At 41.6% G+C, this 19046-nt stretch overlaps 3 protein-coding genes across 3 annotated transcripts in view; 2 read left to right on the plus strand and 1 right to left on the minus strand.

Moving 5' to 3' along the window:
* Positions 1 to 19046, plus strand: part of LOC126565725 (guanine nucleotide-binding protein subunit gamma-e) — a 377807-nt gene that overhangs the window by 33895 nt on the left and 324866 nt on the right. The gene's annotated exons all lie outside the window — the stretch shown is intronic.
* Positions 4887 to 6682, minus strand: LOC126565151 (retinal dehydrogenase 2-like). Its single transcript, XM_050222299.1, has 3 exons — positions 6629 to 6682; positions 5729 to 6509; positions 4887 to 5652 (listed from the first exon to the last, which is right to left on the minus strand). The coding sequence occupies exons 1-3, from the start codon at positions 6662 to 6664 to the stop codon at positions 5000 to 5002; spliced, it is 1470 nt and encodes a 489-aa protein (XP_050078256.1). The 5' UTR covers positions 6665 to 6682; the 3' UTR covers positions 4887 to 4999.
* LOC126564995 (trans-1,2-dihydrobenzene-1,2-diol dehydrogenase-like) lies at positions 8659 to 9847 on the plus strand. The gene is made up of 3 exons (XM_050222129.1): positions 8659 to 8888; positions 8956 to 9497; positions 9578 to 9847. The coding sequence occupies exons 1-3, from the start codon at positions 8684 to 8686 to the stop codon at positions 9845 to 9847; spliced, it is 1017 nt and encodes a 338-aa protein (XP_050078086.1). The 5' UTR covers positions 8659 to 8683.

Here is a 19046-nt window from a genome sequence, read left to right on the forward strand (position 1 = left end):
CATTCTTACAAGCTGTGTCCCTGTTCATTGTTCACTATTTTTCTTCCGTTTCTCATCGCCCCTACGTTCGAGAGACCTGAGATACTCCCGCGATGCTATTTAATTGTCCCGGCAGACCTTATCGTTAAAGCCTTCATAAAGTTGGCATCAGCAACGGTGCGCGTCTAATTAGTGTCGCATTGTCGCGGTTGCTTCATGTGAAGAAGAGAGTGAGAATTTTGGTGAATACAACCGTGGTTTTCGAATATTTCTCTGTGGATATTTGAGCAAAAAACTAAATGGTCGCTCTTCTATTGCCCTTCTCATCCTATCCATACTCTGTTTGAGTTGCAATAAAACTGCTTAGTTGCTTTCCCTACAAAAATGTGTTCGTTGCGTAGCAGATTTAGCTTTGTTAAGCGTTCTTTGGACGAGCCCAGCGAGCCCACTTAGGCGAAGTCTCAAAAAGATCAAAGGTGAAAAAAGAGAACATTTCGATAGAAGACATATCTAGGGATGCGTCATCAATAAAAAAATCCCTTATGGTGTTTTTTCGGAAAAGTAACTGTTTAGGGTTAGTGACGAGGTTTCGAGGGGTGGTGTAGGCGACAGCGGCGCCGGTCTTCAAACGGCAGGACCGGGGTTCAAATCCCATCCGGACCTTTACTCCGTAGTGAGAACTGACTAACCGACTACGTATTATCGGCAGTCTAGTAAGCCATTTCGATGGCCGGCATGACCTTAGAAGTCGTTAAGCCAAGAAAATTAGAAGAAGTAAAGGTGATAGCGGTAACCTTTGTGAAAAGAATGGTAAAGTTTTCTTGCACCTTAAACGCGATATTTTATTTAGTTTCTTTGATAACCCTACTTGGAACGAAATCATTCGATAATGTCAGTACAGATCCAATTGTCGTAGCAGAACTCCATAAATAAACCACTGATTAAGCAAATAAATACTCACTTCTCCGAAGTCCGGATGGCACAACGTATGTTTCAATATATCTACCAACGGATTACGGTGGCTGCACCGCAGGGAACGGGATGCATCTTTACGCCACGCGAGGGAAAACATGATTTATGCTCCCCCGTTGAAGCAACGCACGCAAGAAATTCGCACCTTTCGTGGCAGCGGGAAGTGGAAAGGCAAGAAAATGAGTGTAGTGAGTTACAAGCACCACATTTGCATTATCGTACCATTATGGTGCAGCACGATGTAGTACCAGCATCCGTTCCCACGGTGGTTGCAAAGCGTGAATGCAAATGAAACCTGGGACTGTGTGTAACTGTAATCGATAGAATGGGGGGGGGGGGGGGGGGGGCGAGGCTAAGTTCTATTCTTGAATTCGTCCCAGCAGCCCACCCACCCAAGCACTGGTGGTGCGCTTCCTCCACTTCTTCCGTGACATAGGGAAATGCAAGTAGACAAACAACTCGGATCCGGATCAGACGGTAGTCTTTAGCAGGGTAAGCTTGGCGAATAAATCTGCTTTACCTACCAAACATCGATCGATGGATAGATGAGTGGACACTATCATAATCAAATAATGGACACCACAGCCAAGCGAGGCTTTGTGTAAGCGTCGATAACATTATGGAAATGGAAACTCGACTATCCGAAGTCTTGGCGAATATGATTAATGTGTGTATGGTATAACGCACATTTGCATCTACCGAAATCCATTCGGGAATACATATTACATGCACGAAAGGCACGATTTCCCACCATTTCGACCTGTTGATAAAGCATTGCTTATTAGCTTTTCTATTCGCCATTACTATTACTCATTAACGCATACTGTGCGATGGTGTTGGGCTGATTTATCGTTCAAAACGCCAAATCTTGGAAAACAAGTTAAATTTTAAGGAGAGCAATAAAGGAATAAAGCTCTGAAAACGTGCTACAGCATTGTTAGACTATCAAAGCTTTCACGGTTTTACCGACACCTTGTGACCAAGTGCACCCAAGAGGAAAACTTTTTCCATCAGAATAACGCTCCTCAACGTTCCATTCTATCTGCGTTGTGAAGGTTCGTACTTCCGTCGCAAGCATTGCATCTCGATGGACATCACTCGGAACAGAATAGCTTATTTGGAACTAACAACGCAAAAAACCAAAACGAAGACAAGCATCCCAAGTGAGTCTTTGTGTCTGGTGGAGGAATAATTTAAAAATTATCAGATTTGCTACGGTTGTATTTTGAAATTATGCAAATGCAAGCTTGTGTGCTAGAATCTCCGAACCGGGACAACAAGGTATGTGTTGGGCCAAGTTAAAAGAATAACGGTGCAAGGAAGATGGAAGACCGCTAGGAGTGATGCGCAGAAGTAGGGTGATGCTGAGTGGGTGAGGTGTCGAGAAACTGAATTAAGAAAAATAACGGATAATATGATGCGATAGACGAAGAGTGTGATTAAAGTAGAGCGTTTTTACTTTCTGCCATTTTTTATTTCCATTCCCGCTTCACAGAGCTTTACTGTACTATTCCTCTGAAAGATGCATATTTTAAGAGACAAGTGTGCAATGTGGTTTTCTTTTCTCGGAAAAAAGTTATTTTAACTCTAAAGCTACGTTTCGATACCTCAGACAGCGATTTAGACCGAACAAAAAGAAACGAATTTAAAGTTGCCTTTTGTATATCCAAAATAGTGTCGAAATGCTGATTAAAGCATTTCTTAACGCGATCTACGTTCCAGCACCGAATTGCATTTAACAAAATTTACAATCCAACAAGACACTTTAGTGAATTTAATCCTAGATCAATCATTATTTTACCGACCTTTACCAGACTGAACCGATAACAAGTGACGTTAAGCATTTGAATTGTAGGTACGTCACAACGTTACTCAGACGTTTTCTTCATCGACAGTTTTCGGAAGAACTTGTTCAATGGTGTGTTGGTGAATGTACCGGTGGAAGTAGCGAGCAACATTGCGATCGTTGCTGCCATTCATGCCACACTCCATTCATAAGGCCCTTTTTTATTGCCCATGCAAAACAGACTCATTCCTCGTGAAGGGGATGAAAAATGTCTTACAATTGTACGTTGTACCCAAGTACCTTCTTTTCTCCGAATTCTTCTGTCAGGATTTTCCGGCAACGCAAATCGCAGCTTCTGCGCGCGTTTCCAATACTATCAACGGTTGATAGAAGTATGCTTTGAAGTAAAGTTCAAACGGCACGAAACTTGTTGGAAATCGTTCCGAAAGCTGCACTTTTCGCTTCACGATGATGTGCTTTAGTTGTTGCCGACTTTGACTTTGGATTCCTTCGCATCCTTGGATTCCGGTTGCTGCCGCACCGAACTCTAGCAGAGTTCTCCTTGTTGTGAGTCGGACAATTGTGTGCTACCCTGCTATCATCATCATGCTGCCATTTCGGGGCTCAATTGAGCACACTTCAGGCGATTGATGCAAGTGGCTACCTACGATGGGAACATCAAATCGGACGATCGGTTAGCATTACATCGAAATGGCGTTTGAGCAGTTGAATGCATCCGTAAGCAGTCAATTGTTGGAAAGAGTTTCAAGCTTTTGACGATGAAGCAATGAAATATTAGCGTAAAATGAAACATGTGGAACAAGAGAGTAGATGGAGACAATTCAATGCTGGATAAAGAGAGTATATGTGACACAACAGCTTACGTTGGGCGTGAAATGTTCTTTAAATTTCTGCCTTAACCATGTTCAATCTAATTTCAAACTTATCCTTAAAGCGTCCCTTGCTCCCATGCTAATCCCTCCGACTTGGTCTGCATGCTATGCTGGTGGGTGTAAAAATAGAATTACATTAGTTAATCTAAAGCACTGAACGCTACCAACATCAAGCATAACACGGCCCATTGCGCACAGAGCGTCACATGGTCTAATTTTCATGCATCACTGCACCGTCAATCTTTCCAATCCCTGCGTTTTCTTTGCACACTTTCTCGGCCTTAAAGGGGTTTTTTCTTCGCTCAGGCCCTACTCACAGGGCGGCATCTTGCAAGGTGAATACGTTTTTCCACCCGTTTTGACAGTGAATAATTGGTCGACATTAAGTTTTAATGCAAAGCACGTGGCAGGTGAAATCGCACACCGGAACCATAGGGAGGTAATTCGAGAGGTCGAGTCCTTTGCTACAGGGCGATGTCGGCTGTTCAGATGATTTTATCCATAAAAAGGGTGTTTTCCATACCTGACACCTGGTCGTAGCTGTGCCTTTAATGTTTATGTATGTTTTGTAATACATTGAACGTATGAATATGCGAGGCCGATAGAAAAGGAGAATGCTTGAATGCTGTTCAATATTGAAGCAATATAATGATTATTGTTTTTGCTTAACTTGTTTGTTGACAAATATTGCTTCAAATCGTTTTTTGGTAGCTCTATTTGATGTTAAATTTTCCGACTTTATATTTTAAATTTTTACTGAAGCTATAGCAACACAGAAAACTGGCGAATTTTATTCTACCCAAACTCATAAACAATGTTTTTTATCTTCCAAAAATTATCTAAGTGAATAATCATTCGGAATAAAGGGGGTGCGAAAAGACTAGCAAGTAAAGCATACGGCGCACACAAGGTAAACCAAATATAAAGAACGATCAAAAAGAACACTTTTCTTTCAAATGGAAATAGCTGATTTAGACGACGAAATGCGATCAGCTTTCTGGTTAAGTGGCGAGAAAACACAGTGTCCTTTGAAAGGCGACCCTTTTATCAGGGATTCTTATCGAACAGCTGACGATGGTAAACGTTTTCTCTCAACCGCTCCATTGTCGACTGAAGATTTATCGCACTCGACGTTCAAGCTGGTATGTTGCCTAAAAACATGACGAGGGCTTGTTTTCGATGGTACTTAACGATTGTGTACCGATGACCGTATCTTGATAAGAATTAGGAACACACGAATAAAAGGATAAAGCTGGTGAATGAAACATAATGCAACAAAACGATGAAGATGTATTTGTTTTGAAGAAACACCAACGACGAAACAACCGTAAATCACGATAGCCGTAACCGGTCAAAAGGGGAGACCCTTTTAAATTTTGGCCGGCAGACGGATGGAGACGGATTTTGTCTCTAGGTAACCTTCCAGCGAGTCTTTGCCCAGTTCACGACCGATACCCGACTGCTTGTAGCCACCGAATGGCGCCTGATTTACCACGGCCAAGTAAGTGTTCACCCAAACGGAGCCAGCTTCCACTGCGTGGCTGAAAGTAAGGGCTTTGTTGATGTCATTCGTCACGATACCAGCTGCCAGGCCGAACGAGGTGTTATTGGCTCGTTCGATCGCTTCATCCAGCGTTCGGTACTTGATGATACTTTGTACCGGGCCGAATATTTCCTCCTTAGCGATTGTCATGTCATCGGTTACGTTGGCAAAAATCGTGGGCTCAATGAAGTAACCTTCATTGCCGACTGTCTTGCCACCGGTAACCAGTTTGGCGCCCTCCTTTTGGCCGACTTCGATGTAGCCAAGGATCTTTTTGTACTGGGTGTCATCGATCTGAGGTCCATGCACAGTTCCTTCAGTGAACGGGTTGCCAACCTTGCGCCCCTTAGCCAGTTCACCGGCTTTCTGCACAAACTGATCGTAGATGCTTTCGTGCACAAAAGTACGCGTGGCTGCGATGCAGCACTGGCCCTGGTTCTCGAACACAGCCATGTAAGCGATCATTGCAGCTTGATCAACTACAAAGATAAACGAGATACTCGGTTAAAGGGGCAATCATCATCAGAATCAGAAGCAAATCATCAGACAACTTACCATTTGCATCCTCACATATGACGAGCGGACTCTTGCCACCCAGTTCAAGTGAGACCTTTTTCAGATTGCTGCTGGCAGCGGCCGCCATAATAATCTTGCCGACTTCAACCGAACCAGTAAAAGCCACCTTGCGAATATCCGGATGGGAACTGATAGCTCCACCAGCCGTTGGTCCATAGCCTGGCACAACATTGATAACACCGTCTGGGAAGCCGGCTTCCTTGGAAAGTGCCGTCATGTACAGCGCCGTCAGCGGTGTCTGTTCGGCTGGTTTCATTACGATCGTGCAGCCAGCAGCGAGGGCTGGGCCCCACTTCCACGACAACATTGCCAATGGATAGTTCCATGGGATAATTTGTCCCACCACGCCCACAGGTTCCTTACGCGTGTAAGTAAAATGAGGCCCATCCGAAGGGATCGTATCACCTCCGACCTTGTCGGCCAGTCCAGCGTAGTAACGAAGGGTTTTAATCGAACCTTGCACATCGTACATTGCATTCGGGAAGGGTTTGCCATTGTCCAGCGACTCCAACGAGGCGAGCACATTCGCATCACGCTCCATTAGGGTGGACAGTTTCCACAGTAGCGCACCTCTAGCAGAAGCATCCATCTGTCGCCAGGTAGATGTGCGTACGAATGCAGCCTTTGCCGCTTTCACTGCCAGTTCAACATCGGCCTTATCGCCTTCGGCAATATCAGCCAGCTTCTTGCCAGTTGATGGATTTACCGTGGGAAAGGTCTTTCCACTAGCCGCATCCACAAACTGGTTGTTGATGAAGATCTGCAAACCGGGAGTATCATAATATCAATGTCACATACCATGAGAATTATTTTCAATGCAACCGAGAATAACAAGAAGCCACCGGCATTAGGGAATATGCCACAGAACGTTTAACTAACCTTAGTGTACTTAATTTCCTGATTCGGATTCGCCATTATGCACGATCAATGGACCACTGAACAAACAGATACAATACACACAATACACCACAGCACAGTAAGTTCAAGGTCAAGCTGGAATCAGATCGCGGAACGAACCAGTCAGACCGATGTCTGCGCGAAGATGCTGACAAAACCAACGTCCGCGAGGTGTGTCTTTCAATTTTTATACACAACTCGTTCGAACTGAAACGCTGGTGTGCGTGTGATCTAACGAGGTGGCCTGAACAAAGCCAGGAACGCACTAGCACCACCCTATAAAGCTGATGTAGCCGGCCGGCAGTATGCGATGCGTACGGCTTGAAATGACGCCATGGGCTTCTGGTACGAAGATCGCTACATGTATTAGTACGATCTGTCATCAGCTCACGGTACAGTGCATTACTTGCGTTTTTGTACAAAAATTCCAGATGTTTCGTATCTTTTGGATGTCTTTGCTAGAAGCTTCATTTTGCTTTAAAATGTGATACTGGATCGCATAAATGATGGTGATGACCATAGAATAGAAAAAGTGAAAATTACATTGTGGTACGCGATCTCTAGCAACTGCTTATTTATTCAAAGAACGTTAATTGTCCATCAGCGCCCAGCTTCGCCATTGCAAACTATAAGCAACGATTATCAGCGACATACCATTAATGGTAACAGGTTTTTATTGGATTTCATTTATTGCATTTATTTAGCATCTGTGCCACTCTGTACAACAGATTGAATGTAAAAGACAGAACCAGCATATTTTGAAGCTTTTCTCAACCATTATCACACAATGGACGGTGTACACAAAAAAAGAATGCAATGCTTTATCTGTGTTGTGCACTAAACAAATCCCAAATGATAACACGCTTGAGATACGTTCTTGCGGCCCCTATGCTATGGCATTGTGTTGGTGACGGTTTTTTGGGAATTGCTTTTTATTGTGTGATGAAATTCGCTGGCTCCAAATCGTTCGCCCATGGGGTGTAATCAGATCATCGTGGTAATCAGAGACAAAATAATCAATATAATTTCGTTAGTTGAGCAAATTTAAATAATATTGAAACATATTATTACAACAGGAATCGCTGCATTATTAATATGTGATCCGGTAGGGCAGTAGAGGTGGTACCGGTCTGTGCAAGCCGCACATAACCACTACCAAATTTAATCCGGACTGTTCTTCTGCATAAGTGGTAGTGTAATTAATGGACCTAAAATTGAGACATAATTAGAATTCAAATCTTCAGTTGATCGTATCCTCCATACACGTCCCTGTCCAGTTCATCTTGGATGAATAATATTAAAATAAAATGGCATATTAATAATAAAGTTACTGGCAATCACTAAATAATATTAATAAGAATCATCGAATATAGCCTCCACTCTTACCGTCAAGAGTTCCTTCGAAGATCCTATAAAAATAGGATGAGAATAAGAGAGTATCTACATGAGGTAAAGTGAGGAAAGCTTTGAAGTATAATTCACGCCTATTCGAAACTCATAGGCAAATGGGCTAGTATTTACATCCATATCAGATAGCGTCGTTTACCTGCACTTCAGCTTCTAGGGGTGACCCCTCTTAGTTTACTGGTTTGTAGTAAACTTGTGTGTTGTGTGTTTTGCAAATGATAACGAATATTCCGATTTACGGTACAGATGTGAGCATGAGTTCAGCTGGTTATTGAAACTTTATTTGAAATATTTTTTCTAATTTATTAAAAGTTGATGATAATTTTAAAACTAAGAATTTTTACAATAAGTTCTCCGAATAGATTTTATTAAAAAAAAATAATCATTTAGCTTTTCGTACATAAACTTGTGGTCAACAGTGTACTCTCTGTCGTATGTTGTGTTTATTTTCTGACAAGTGGTCTCCCGCAATCGCAATCTACCGTATAGCAAACCCATAAATAGTCTGTTTCATCGACGAATTGCTACGTTTATCACCTAAAATTGTCCCGCAGTCTAGATCGTAGAGGTGCAGTAACAATCGATACGAGGCAGGTATAATACTAAGGGCTACTCAGAATATCCAGAACGATGGGCCCACTACGTTGGGGAATTGCAAGTGCTGGCAAGATTTCGCACGATTTCGCGAATGCCGTCGGAACGCTGCCGGCGACGGACCATCAAATAGTGGCTGTCGCTGCCCGAAAGTTGTCGGATGCTGAAAAATTTGCCACCCTGCATGGAATAGCGACGGCACACGAAGGTTACGAGGCGTTAGCTAAAAATCCGGACGTTGGTAAGCCGAACCGTAGATCCACATCTCGATGCCTATGGGCTGTAGTCGTTCGTTTGTCCTTTCGCAGATGTCGTTTACATTGGGGCGGTTAATAACGCACACTACGAACTGGGACTGCTGATGCTTGAGCACGGAAAGCATGTGTTGTGCGAGAAGCCGCTCTGCCTGAATGAAGGCCAATCGAAGCGACTTGTCAAGCGGGCGGCCGAACAGAATCTGTTCCTGATGGAAGCTATCTGGTCGCGGTTTTTTCCGTTTTATCGTCAGCTCCGGGAGCGTATTGGCCGTGGTGATCTAGGTACGATTCAAGAGGTGGAAGTGGAGTTCGGATTTGTGCTTTCCGACATCGATCGCTTGCGGCTCAAAAGTCTCGGAGGAGGTACCGTGCTGGATCTAGGTGTCTACACGATCCAGGTTTGCCTCTGGGCGTTCGGTGGTCAAGCCCCGGAAAAAGTGGTGGCGTCTGGTGTGACGAACGATGATGGTGTTGATGTGGAGGTAACGGCTGAATTGCATTTTCCTGGCGGTGGTGTTGCACGTATGAAAACTAGTGCTTTGGCTCAGTTGAAGAATACCGCGGTATTGCGAGGAACTAAAGGCAGTGTAACAGTAAGTTATAGTATTCGCATATTAGAAAATTTGTTTTTACATACAATTTGTGTTAATTATTTGTTTTCTACTCAACGCAGTTGCATGACTTCTGGTGTCCATTGAAGCTTACCGATTTGGACGGAACAACACGTGAAGATAAGTTACCAGCAGCTCGGCATCCATTTAACTTTATGAACAGTTGCGGGTTAAGATACGAGGCAGAGGAAGTACGGCAATGCATTAAAACCGGCCAATTGCAATCGACGTCTGTGTCTCATGCTGACAGTTTGAACATTGCTCACATACAGGATGAGATTCGGAAACAGGTTGGCGTTGTTTTCCCGGAAGATGCCCAATTTGCCTTGTGATCATTCAGACCATGTGAATTCATTACTTGAAGTAGGTAACTGTCAAGCATCACTATCCAAATTTAGAATGATAAAATAAAGATTAACAAATAAAAATCTCAAAGGCTCTAAGCAAACATTTTACATGGATGAACCCTACTCGATTGAAGTCATTCTATAGTTATGTCGGGCTGAATAAACGTTGTGCAACCGTGTGTACTATCTTGACTGTATACGTTAATTTCGTGTCCAAGACTGGCCAAACGTAATGGAAATCTGAGAGAAAATATTAAGAATTGGATATTTATGAGCAAGATTGATTATGAAGGTGTGAACGGAAAGATAATCTAGAAAATCTTACAGATTTTGGCAACAAAAATTCCGTGCATTGAAAAGCGTAGTAGTTTGACTGTAAGGTTTTGTGTGTGTGTGTTTTTTTATATTTCATTGCAATGATCTGGCCGTACTGATAGGTGTTCCTAGCATTGCTCTTAATCTAAAACTATTGTAGTTACAAACTAGTTTTTTTTCCTACTTTTCCTTTGCAATTAAATTCTTCTTTCACAAAGATGCTTCATTGGCGTCAATACTATTTATAGTCTTTAGCGCTATAGCTTCATTTGCGCCTTTGAGCAGTAGCCAGATATACACTTTTATTTTCTCACTATTCACTCTGCTTTGCTCTGCGCGATGTGAGATCATACACGCGTGCATCTTTACTTAACGTTTCTATCCTGGCCACGGATGCTTAGAAGCGCGACACTATGGATCTAGCACGGTCATAGTTTCCGTCACCTACAACTGTTGTAGCTGGTGTCTTCTTCTTCTTCTTCTTCATCTTATTCGAGTGTGGATTGTATCCTCCTATGGCCGGCGAGGCTTCTCTCTCCCGTTCATATTCAGAGGCTTACCGCACTCTATTTTGCCTTTCGACTTCTAAGAGTCATATCGGCGGTTTATTTTATCGCTTGATGATCGCTTACGGCTGGTTATCGGTCAGTTGTTTGCCTTTTTTAAAATTCTATCTTATTCGTTTTTACAAAGCTTACTATTTCCTTAACACACTTTCCATCTTCATCCTTCCAATGCTTTTCTAATGCTTCGAAAGATAGTCCTAGGGGTGGGTTATATTTGGAACATTCGAAGATCATGTGCTGACTGTTTCTGGCACCTTGCAAAGTTCGCAATTTGCCTCGCTAACGATTTTCATCTTTTCTAACCAGTAGTACTTTCCCAGGTCGTGCCCTGGGATGATGCGATATGATGCGATTCATTTTCCGTATTTCTGTGGCAGATAGGTCTATATTTCGGTGCCATGGTATGATTTCAAAATTATTTTGAGATTTTTCAAATTTCTTGCCTTTCTCTGCGCAAATGTCGCGATACCATTGTTTTGTATCTTCTATCATTTTGGTTTTGGCCATGTTTATCGCGTCCTCCATTCTCAGTTTGTTCTTTATGATAATTTGTGAATCTATTCCCTCTTTAGCTAGTGTGTCAGCTTTTTCGTTACCCATTATGCCTAATTGTCCCGGTATCCATCTAATTTCTGCTTTCGTTTGTTTGGATCTTTTGAGGATGTTATGTATTGATTCCTCTATATGTGTTTGATTTAGGGCTTTTTAGATTATTTTAGCTGGTGTTAAATTTGCTGCCTGGTAGAGAGTAAAGATGTTTGACGATTGGCTCATGACTGTTTGCGGGAACTTTGGGTCTTATGTGCAGACGATGAAATCCCTCGGCTGTACATTTTTAGGCTAATTTCAAAGGGAGCGCTAGCTCTGTTTTTCATAATGGCAATTATTTTAAATTTGAAAGAAATGTATTATATTAAATTCACCCTGATATGCATACGAGATGCAGTATAAAGCCTTGTGCCATTCTCGGAAATCCATTCGATTAATTGCAATATACGAGAAGGACACCCAAAATCTGGGTTTGAAAAGCCGAATTAAGCTGGAGCTCAAAGTGGCAGTAATGCAACAGTCGAAATCCTCGTTACCAAGTTGTAGTAGTTACTTTGTACTGGTTGTTACACTTGGTATATTTGTATTCGGCATGTTGATCGTTTCACAACTGATGTTTTTATAGAGTTAAGTGCGTAAATTAACTTTTTTTTCCACGATTTCATGATTGTACCCTTCTACATTAACCATTTGCCTGTTTGGTTTTCACTGAACCATTTTTAAATAAGGATATGACCAGGAAATAACTGTAAGATAGATGAAACTGAACTAAAAACTGATCAAGCCTGGTTTCGGATTAGAGTAGACGAATTGTGACACGTCTGATCATTTTGGCGTTATTGCGATCAATTTCTCGTATGTTTTATATGACTTTTCAGCTCTTTTATCATTCTAGCACCGATCAAACACGTTTCATAGTCCTCCACCCCAGTGGCGGTTTGAACTGCGCCTTCCCTGTGCTCCACTATCCTGCCAGTCTGCTCGTCCTTCGTACCGCTTGTGCCCAGTCCCAAGGACTCACATTTTTTCACCAAGCTGCTACGAGTGTATTGATCCACTAGCTCTTCCACACTTGCCGGGATATCTATCGAATCCGATACGCACTATTGTATGATAACCACCGATAACTCCCGATACGAATCACTATTTGACAAGCACCGACACGCGGTATTAACCGATAGCCACCACTATTCTGTTATCTGCTAGGCAACGCTATCTCTCTGTTATCCATTAGCCTTCGATACGATCTTCTTTCCACAATAGGCACTACGATCCCACTTCTGACACCAAATTTAAGGTAGAAGAAACTGAACACCAAACTGATCAGACGTGTCACAATTCGTCTACTCTAATCCGAAACCCGGCTTGATCAGTTTTTAGTTCAGTTTCTTCTGCCTTACATAAATAACAAAGAGTACATAAATAACTAACTCAGCTAACGTAAGCTTTCATAGTAAAATCGCAACTATACTTTATCGTATGCTGTAAAATGGAATCTTTTGCGCCTTGAGCCACTTTCTATTAGAAGACGTAATTTTCTATAGAGTCATCAATGTCAAATATCAATGCCTCGATCGCTGTTATACTTCATCGATATTAATGCACCATCTCGATCACTCAGCACAAGCGACATACTGCGTATTGTTTAGCCTCTTTCAAGCGACCCTATGCTCCACATGTCGAATGTTTTTAATGCTGTTTCGGACGAATTTGGCCTCCTCCGATATGTTGGACGTTTCAAGGACAAACTTCGGCTTCTGTAAAACTTGAACTCGTGATCTTTTATAATGTAAAATATGTGATTTGTTGTACAAGATGATGTTGTTGATAAGCCTTCTGAAAAGACCACCTATTCACGCTTTTAAAATGATCCGAGGAAAATGGGTCCAATTTCATATCACAGACATTTTTAGATATTCTTTTCATAGCAAACAAAGAACCAAATATTGGCACTTCTTCGCTTCATTTAAGAACACCACTGCAACATGCATATGGCCACATATATGCACAGGTTGGCTCTAAGAAGAAACTCAAAAAATATGATTATGTCATCTATATCTAACAAAAACTATAAATTTAAGAGTTAATTAGAAATGTGTGATCTAAATAGCTTTTTGCAATGGAATTGCAATGGATACTTAACAGAACTGATTTATTTAATCATATCGTTGTCACTTTAACATTCGCAGTGTATGGCTCTTTTGTATATGGCTGCAACGGTATCTGGTTTGAATGAGAAAAGTCGGCTAGATGAGCAGAAACATTATTCAGTTTTAACCGTGTTCATGCAAATGACATCGACAGTGCTTCATAGTGACTCAATTCTTCCAAATCCAACTCACTAGCTGTTCGAGTTGAAGGAATCCAGACTGGTCTTTAAAGGTGCAGAAAATGAAGACGTTCCATTACAGTGTATATCTCCGCATGTCACTTCAAGCATGGGTTGGTAGTTCGCGATGTTACCTTCGTTACCTTCGACATGTGAGGCTGTAAAGGAAGTTGTTGTTCGGAGGGTTGGCCGGTATGCGCCGTGGATAGACGAGATTTCTGGGCAAAGGCATTGACCCAGCTCAACGAACCAGCGAACCAAGGATGCTACAGCTTTCCTTCCTCTTCCCATCCCTACTTCTTTCTACCTTAGGTTCTTCTTATATCATGCATCTTGCCAATCAAGCACCTTCGTCTTGATGGAGAGGTTTCGGATTCGATGGCAGCCGAAAGGAACCCAAGATAAAGATATCGCTTACCGATCCTTGTGAAGCGAACCTTTATCTGCTAATGCCATAAATTTATCCCTAAGCACCTTTCCGTGCGCCGTACCATGCCTTGGGGGCCGATTACCACATTCCGTGGTCTTCTGATTGAACTCATTCGCCTAGAAGGTGCGTGGTACGTGTAACTCTTTCACCTAATACAAAATTAGATTGGAAATGATAGCCTTCCATTTAGCTTTTACTCAACGCCAGAAGCTTCATACAATAACAAGAAAATGGTTGCACACTACCGGTTGTTATGTCTGTGTTTGGTGCGAGTCCGGAGCAGTGACGGGATGCGAAAGGTAGCAACACATTCGTTGTGTGTTGCACGGGAAGAGTTAGCATTCGAGAACGATGTTTTGGTCATATCTAGCTAATGTTATTGACGGTAGACCGGAAGCTGCTGGTGTTGGTCGTCGTCGTGTTGGCTACCGGTAAATTCAATCATCCTAAACCACAAGCCACCAATGCGCGCTTGTTCGAAGAATAACATCCCCATTTTCGGGACAATGTCGTGTAAGGTTTAAGAGCTTGGCCAGCAAAGATTGGCATGGGTTAAATCACTACAACGGCAAAGGTGTTGCGAAAACTTTATAATGAATGTTGATGACAATAGTTAAAAATGATCGAGCGACGAGATGGATCAATAAAGAAGTCATTGAAATAAAAAATGGACCGAATATTTTATCTTAGGTGACCAAATGGGAAAAAAACTATAATTTTTAATATTAGGATAAACGTGAATAGCAGACAATGAGAATCGGAAAAGGACTGTTGAGAAATGCTAGTGCAGTAGTGTAACATTTTATAAGTAACAAAATAAATGTTGGACAATATAAGTGTGTCGAACCAACCACTTATTTGGAGGAAAAATTCAGCACCATAAAAAGCATAAAAAAGATAAATATTTGAGAAAGAAATCGTAACAGTTACTCACGCACCTGTTGGCCTATCGTTTTCAAGTGCCGTCACAAAAAACACACTGAGCTGTTTCCTAATGAAACAATTTGGACAATGACGTTAACAAACTTCCCACCTCATCATGAAGACGTGCTCGACTTAAACTTTACTGACGACGTTTGGGGACGGCCTGTCCAATCGTGCAGCTATGTGTGAGGTGTGCCAAAATTACTCATAAAAGTTTTTGCTCACGTGCATTCACTATTATTAGACGAAGGCAATGGAAAAAGGAACAAATGCCAAGCAATAAGGGATGTAGAAAAGAGACAAGGTCGCTTGAGTGATCAGATGCGATTGAAGAAGGAAAATGAAAAAAAGAAAAAATAACGCACAAAGTAAGAATGGTTCACCCACCTACATAGCACCCAGCTTCTGGTGTGATTGGAGCCCCAAGAAAGTCTTACCATAAACGGGATGCACAATGATAGCATTGCGGCGGGGTACAAAAGAAATTTAGCAAATTCAATTTCCGGCCTCACAAACCCGAGTGTTTGTGTAAAAGCTTTTCAGCCTCGCGCACTGTCTCACACTGTTAGGTTAGCCTTGATGGAAAACAATCCCACAGTTTACACAGTTCTCGACGTAATGTTTTGCTTCCTTTTTACCTTTGCCACAATTCCGAAGGTAGTTAGTTTACTTTCTCGGCATCAGAAGAGGTGTGAGACATGATTGTATGCCGCTGTCTGTGTTCGACGTTTGTTTCATCGTGGAAACCTCTCAAGCGAAAGATGCCTGGTTGCATTTGTTAAGAAAACATTGGCCCGTGTAAGTGGAAGCACAAGAATCCGGAAAAACAGGTACCGTTTTTTATTTTGCATCGTTTTAGGGAGAAGAAAAAGGTGGCGATGCTTTTAAATAAATTACTCCAACCGACCCCGTGGTGCGCACTCTGCTGAATGTTTGCATCACTGTATCAGCGAGCTCAGTGCCGCGTGTCTCCGCACACTTTGCTTGACGCCAAAGGAAGAAACTTTTGGCGCTGCAATTCCAAAAACATATCCCCGAAAAATGTCCACCTGTAACGCACCTGAGGAGGCCTTGATTAAACGTAATTAATTTTATCGCAATGCAGATTGTTTTGGGGCTGTGGAGCCACCAGCTTACCAGTTCGTTGGTTTGCTGCTACAACTAATCCAAGAAAAGTCATTTCCGGGACTAAAACTTAGGCTACGCGTTTGTAGTTCTCGGTTCTGGAGTCGCTCGTGTCTTCAATTCACTAATGGGTTTTTGCAAAACGGGTTTCTCGTTCGCCTATCGGACCCAAGATGCACCGAGACATTTTCAATCAAATTAGAACGCATTCGAGTGCAATTATGTAGTGCCGTTTTGGGCTGTAGTTTCTGCATCTGTCGGTCCCCTCTTACGTGCCTGGTAAGGAAAAGGTAACGGAAAGTTTAATTCGAAATGAAACAAATCTGTTCCGGCAGTTGAGTTTTCATTAATTAGGCACAAAAGAAATAGCAAGCTTCGAAGCTAGGTGCAGGTAAATATGGCATAATAGCGTCGTTGTCGAGCACTCGCCGAAAACTCAATCAATTGAATAGCTAATGGGTTAAGTGATTGACTAAGAAATGCTATACCGGTCTTTTAATTAGGCCGAGATTTACTTGATTTGCAAAAAAAAAAACCATTGATAAAAAATCTGTGCTTTATGCCACGTAAATATGAAACTTTTTTGTTTCGCCAGAATTACCCGGCCGTATTGTTAACTATAATAGTTTAGAAGAATATTTCATTAATTGCGCTTGAGATGAAAGAAGAAAATAAAACAGTCGAAAGACTAAGTTGAGTCGCCACCTAAAACTCTTCAGTGCTAAAAGTTTAACTCTACTGTGCAAAGTGTAGTAATCGACACTAATTGGCAGATGACCGTGTCCTGTGTCCCACCATCACAAGTAGTAGAGCCATATTGCGCTGCTGTCTATTTGTTACTGTTAACCCGGATTGCCGTTAAATTTAAGCATCCCCATCACGTATGCCTTGATGGGAAACGGTGAAACTGACGCCAAATTTGCCACTCCGGAATTAGCGACACTTCTATTGATACGTTAGATGAGTGAAAAGTTTTACGTTCTGCTAGATACTTCAGACGAGGGCTGCAGTCGTAGTGGGAGAGCTGCACTCAAATGCACGCACATTAGATTATTTTTTAATGTTAGAATTGTTCGGGGGAGATCTGATGCTCGTCGACAAAATAATTAACAACAGCACCCCTAATGCGGGTGCTCCAAATCGGTGGAAGAATCGTGAATGCGTTAGGCTGACCCTAACGGCACGACGGTCCCCATTGCCACAACATATAAAACACTCCGAAGCATTAAGCGACACGTAAGTTTGTAGTGATTAAAATTCAATTGTCAGACATACTGGCACAGAATCTCAATTTAATGTGGACCTTCAAATCGATCGTGTTTCTCAGTACTTCGATACGATTTAATGTTGCAGCCTGTTTGCGATTTTTACCACTTGACTTCTAACTAGTTGTGTCAAAGCAGACGTAACGGCGATTCGTGAACAAACGTAACAAACAATAAATTTTCGTTTGCTAAAGTGTTAGAAAAAGTTTAATAATTAAACACACCACAATAATCGAAAATAATAGACGTGAAGCTGTTCTGGGACACATTTCGGAGTTCAAATCAGTGGAGAAAAAATGCCATTGTGAGGAATGTTCAGAGGAAACCGAGCCCACCTAGGCAAATCTAACAGACTTACTGCCAAGCTCTCCATAGTTGGGTTTAATTTTGAAACAATTTTTTTTCTTATTTTCAAATAAAATCTATTTGATTGTAGAATAAGTCATTTTTTATTTAAACATGGTTTCGATTCATATAATGAAATATTGCTCAGAGTTTTAAGTACTCAGTGGATTGCTTCAAATGGATATCGGAAAATTGCAAGTTCGTTACTGGTTTTTGCTGCCGTTAACCCTATTCTAATTTTCTCGTGAAACATCTATCAATTTTCTAGGTCTATATGTTCTATGCAACACTAGCTAATAAATCAATATTCCCGTACACAATTCCCGTTAAACGTTTCAAATCGCAAATGCTCGCAAATCTTAAAGCAGTTCAGAACAGTGTCGCTTAAAAGTTCCTACTAAAGGTACAAGAATAATCAAAATAAAGCTTCCATGAAAACTCCAACCTATTTGTACCTTCAGTTTTCAGCATTGTTTTGAACACTATAATGTCAATAGAGTGGATGGATCGGATGTTATGTTTGGGTGTTTCTCGTCCTATATGAGTCCTAGGGCTATCTTCGAAAGACAGCAACGCACGTTTTAGAGCTCGATTACATATTCATACGAATCATCCCGTCCGCGAATATATTCTCCAGGGTAATAAATCTAATCGAAATTCCGCGCACATGCTCCTCGAGCTACTAGCTGTTGAATGATGATTTATCAGTGCAAATGGGCTTTGGGTAGGTGTGTATATGCGTGAGCAAGTAATGTTTTGCGAGGCAGTTTCTATAAGGGATTGCACTTGCTTGAAGACTAGTGAAATTTGGTTCAATTTAATATTGAAGGAACGTGCTACATTGCCAGCCTCAAATGCCTGTCGCAAGATTATATGGAAGTGAAGGGGCTTTAAATTCTACATTGGTTTAATGTTCCAAAGCACGACACTCTCGAGGATTGAGTAGCTTAGAATTGTTGTAGTGAGTTAAGTTTTGTATACCAACATACGTTTTAGATGTGGTTGGAGTTTTGTTTTAATGGGATTTAAACTAAAAAAGGATTTAAAACTTATTTATATTATACTAGGATTAGGTATGTATAATTTTCAAATGATGATAATTGATTTTTTGTAATTTTGTAGTTTGATGTTTACATAAATCAAATGTTAAATCCCCAGCTCAAAGTACGAGAGCCCTCACAAGAGTTCCAACTCTGAAACACCGCATGTTGCTTTGAGGAGTATGACGAAAGATATTCACATCGTCTCATTTCTCCAAACACGCTCCATTCCTGGTCAAAATTTGGGTCATGGAACAAAAGAATTGATCCATGCAGTAGGGTTTGATGTTTTTTTG

The sequence above is a fragment of the Anopheles maculipalpis genome, chromosome 3RL, assembly GCF_943734695.1.
Source record: "Anopheles maculipalpis chromosome 3RL, idAnoMacuDA_375_x, whole genome shotgun sequence".
Lineage (NCBI taxonomy): Eukaryota > Metazoa > Arthropoda > Insecta > Diptera > Culicidae > Anopheles > Anopheles maculipalpis.

Coding starts and splice junctions, on each gene's coding strand:
- LOC126564995 (XM_050222129.1), top strand. CDS start 8,684: ATGGGCCCACTACGTTGGGGAATTGCAAGTGCTGGCAAGATTTCGCAC. Junction 8,889..8,955: donor AGCTAAAAATCCGGACGTTG/GTAAGCCGAACC, acceptor GTCCTTTCGCAG/ATGTCGTTTACATTGGGGCG. Junction 9,498..9,577: donor GAACTAAAGGCAGTGTAACA/GTAAGTTATAGT, acceptor TACTCAACGCAG/TTGCATGACTTCTGGTGTCC.
- LOC126565151 (XM_050222299.1), bottom strand. CDS start 6,664: ATGGCGAATCCGAATCAGGAAATTAAGTACACTAAG. Junction 6,510..6,628: donor AGGAAATTAAGTACACTAAG/GTTAGTTAAACG, acceptor CCCGGTTTGCAG/ATCTTCATCAACAACCAGTT. Junction 5,653..5,728: donor CATATGTGAGGATGCAAATG/GTAAGTTGTCTG, acceptor TTATCTTTGTAG/TTGATCAAGCTGCAATGATC.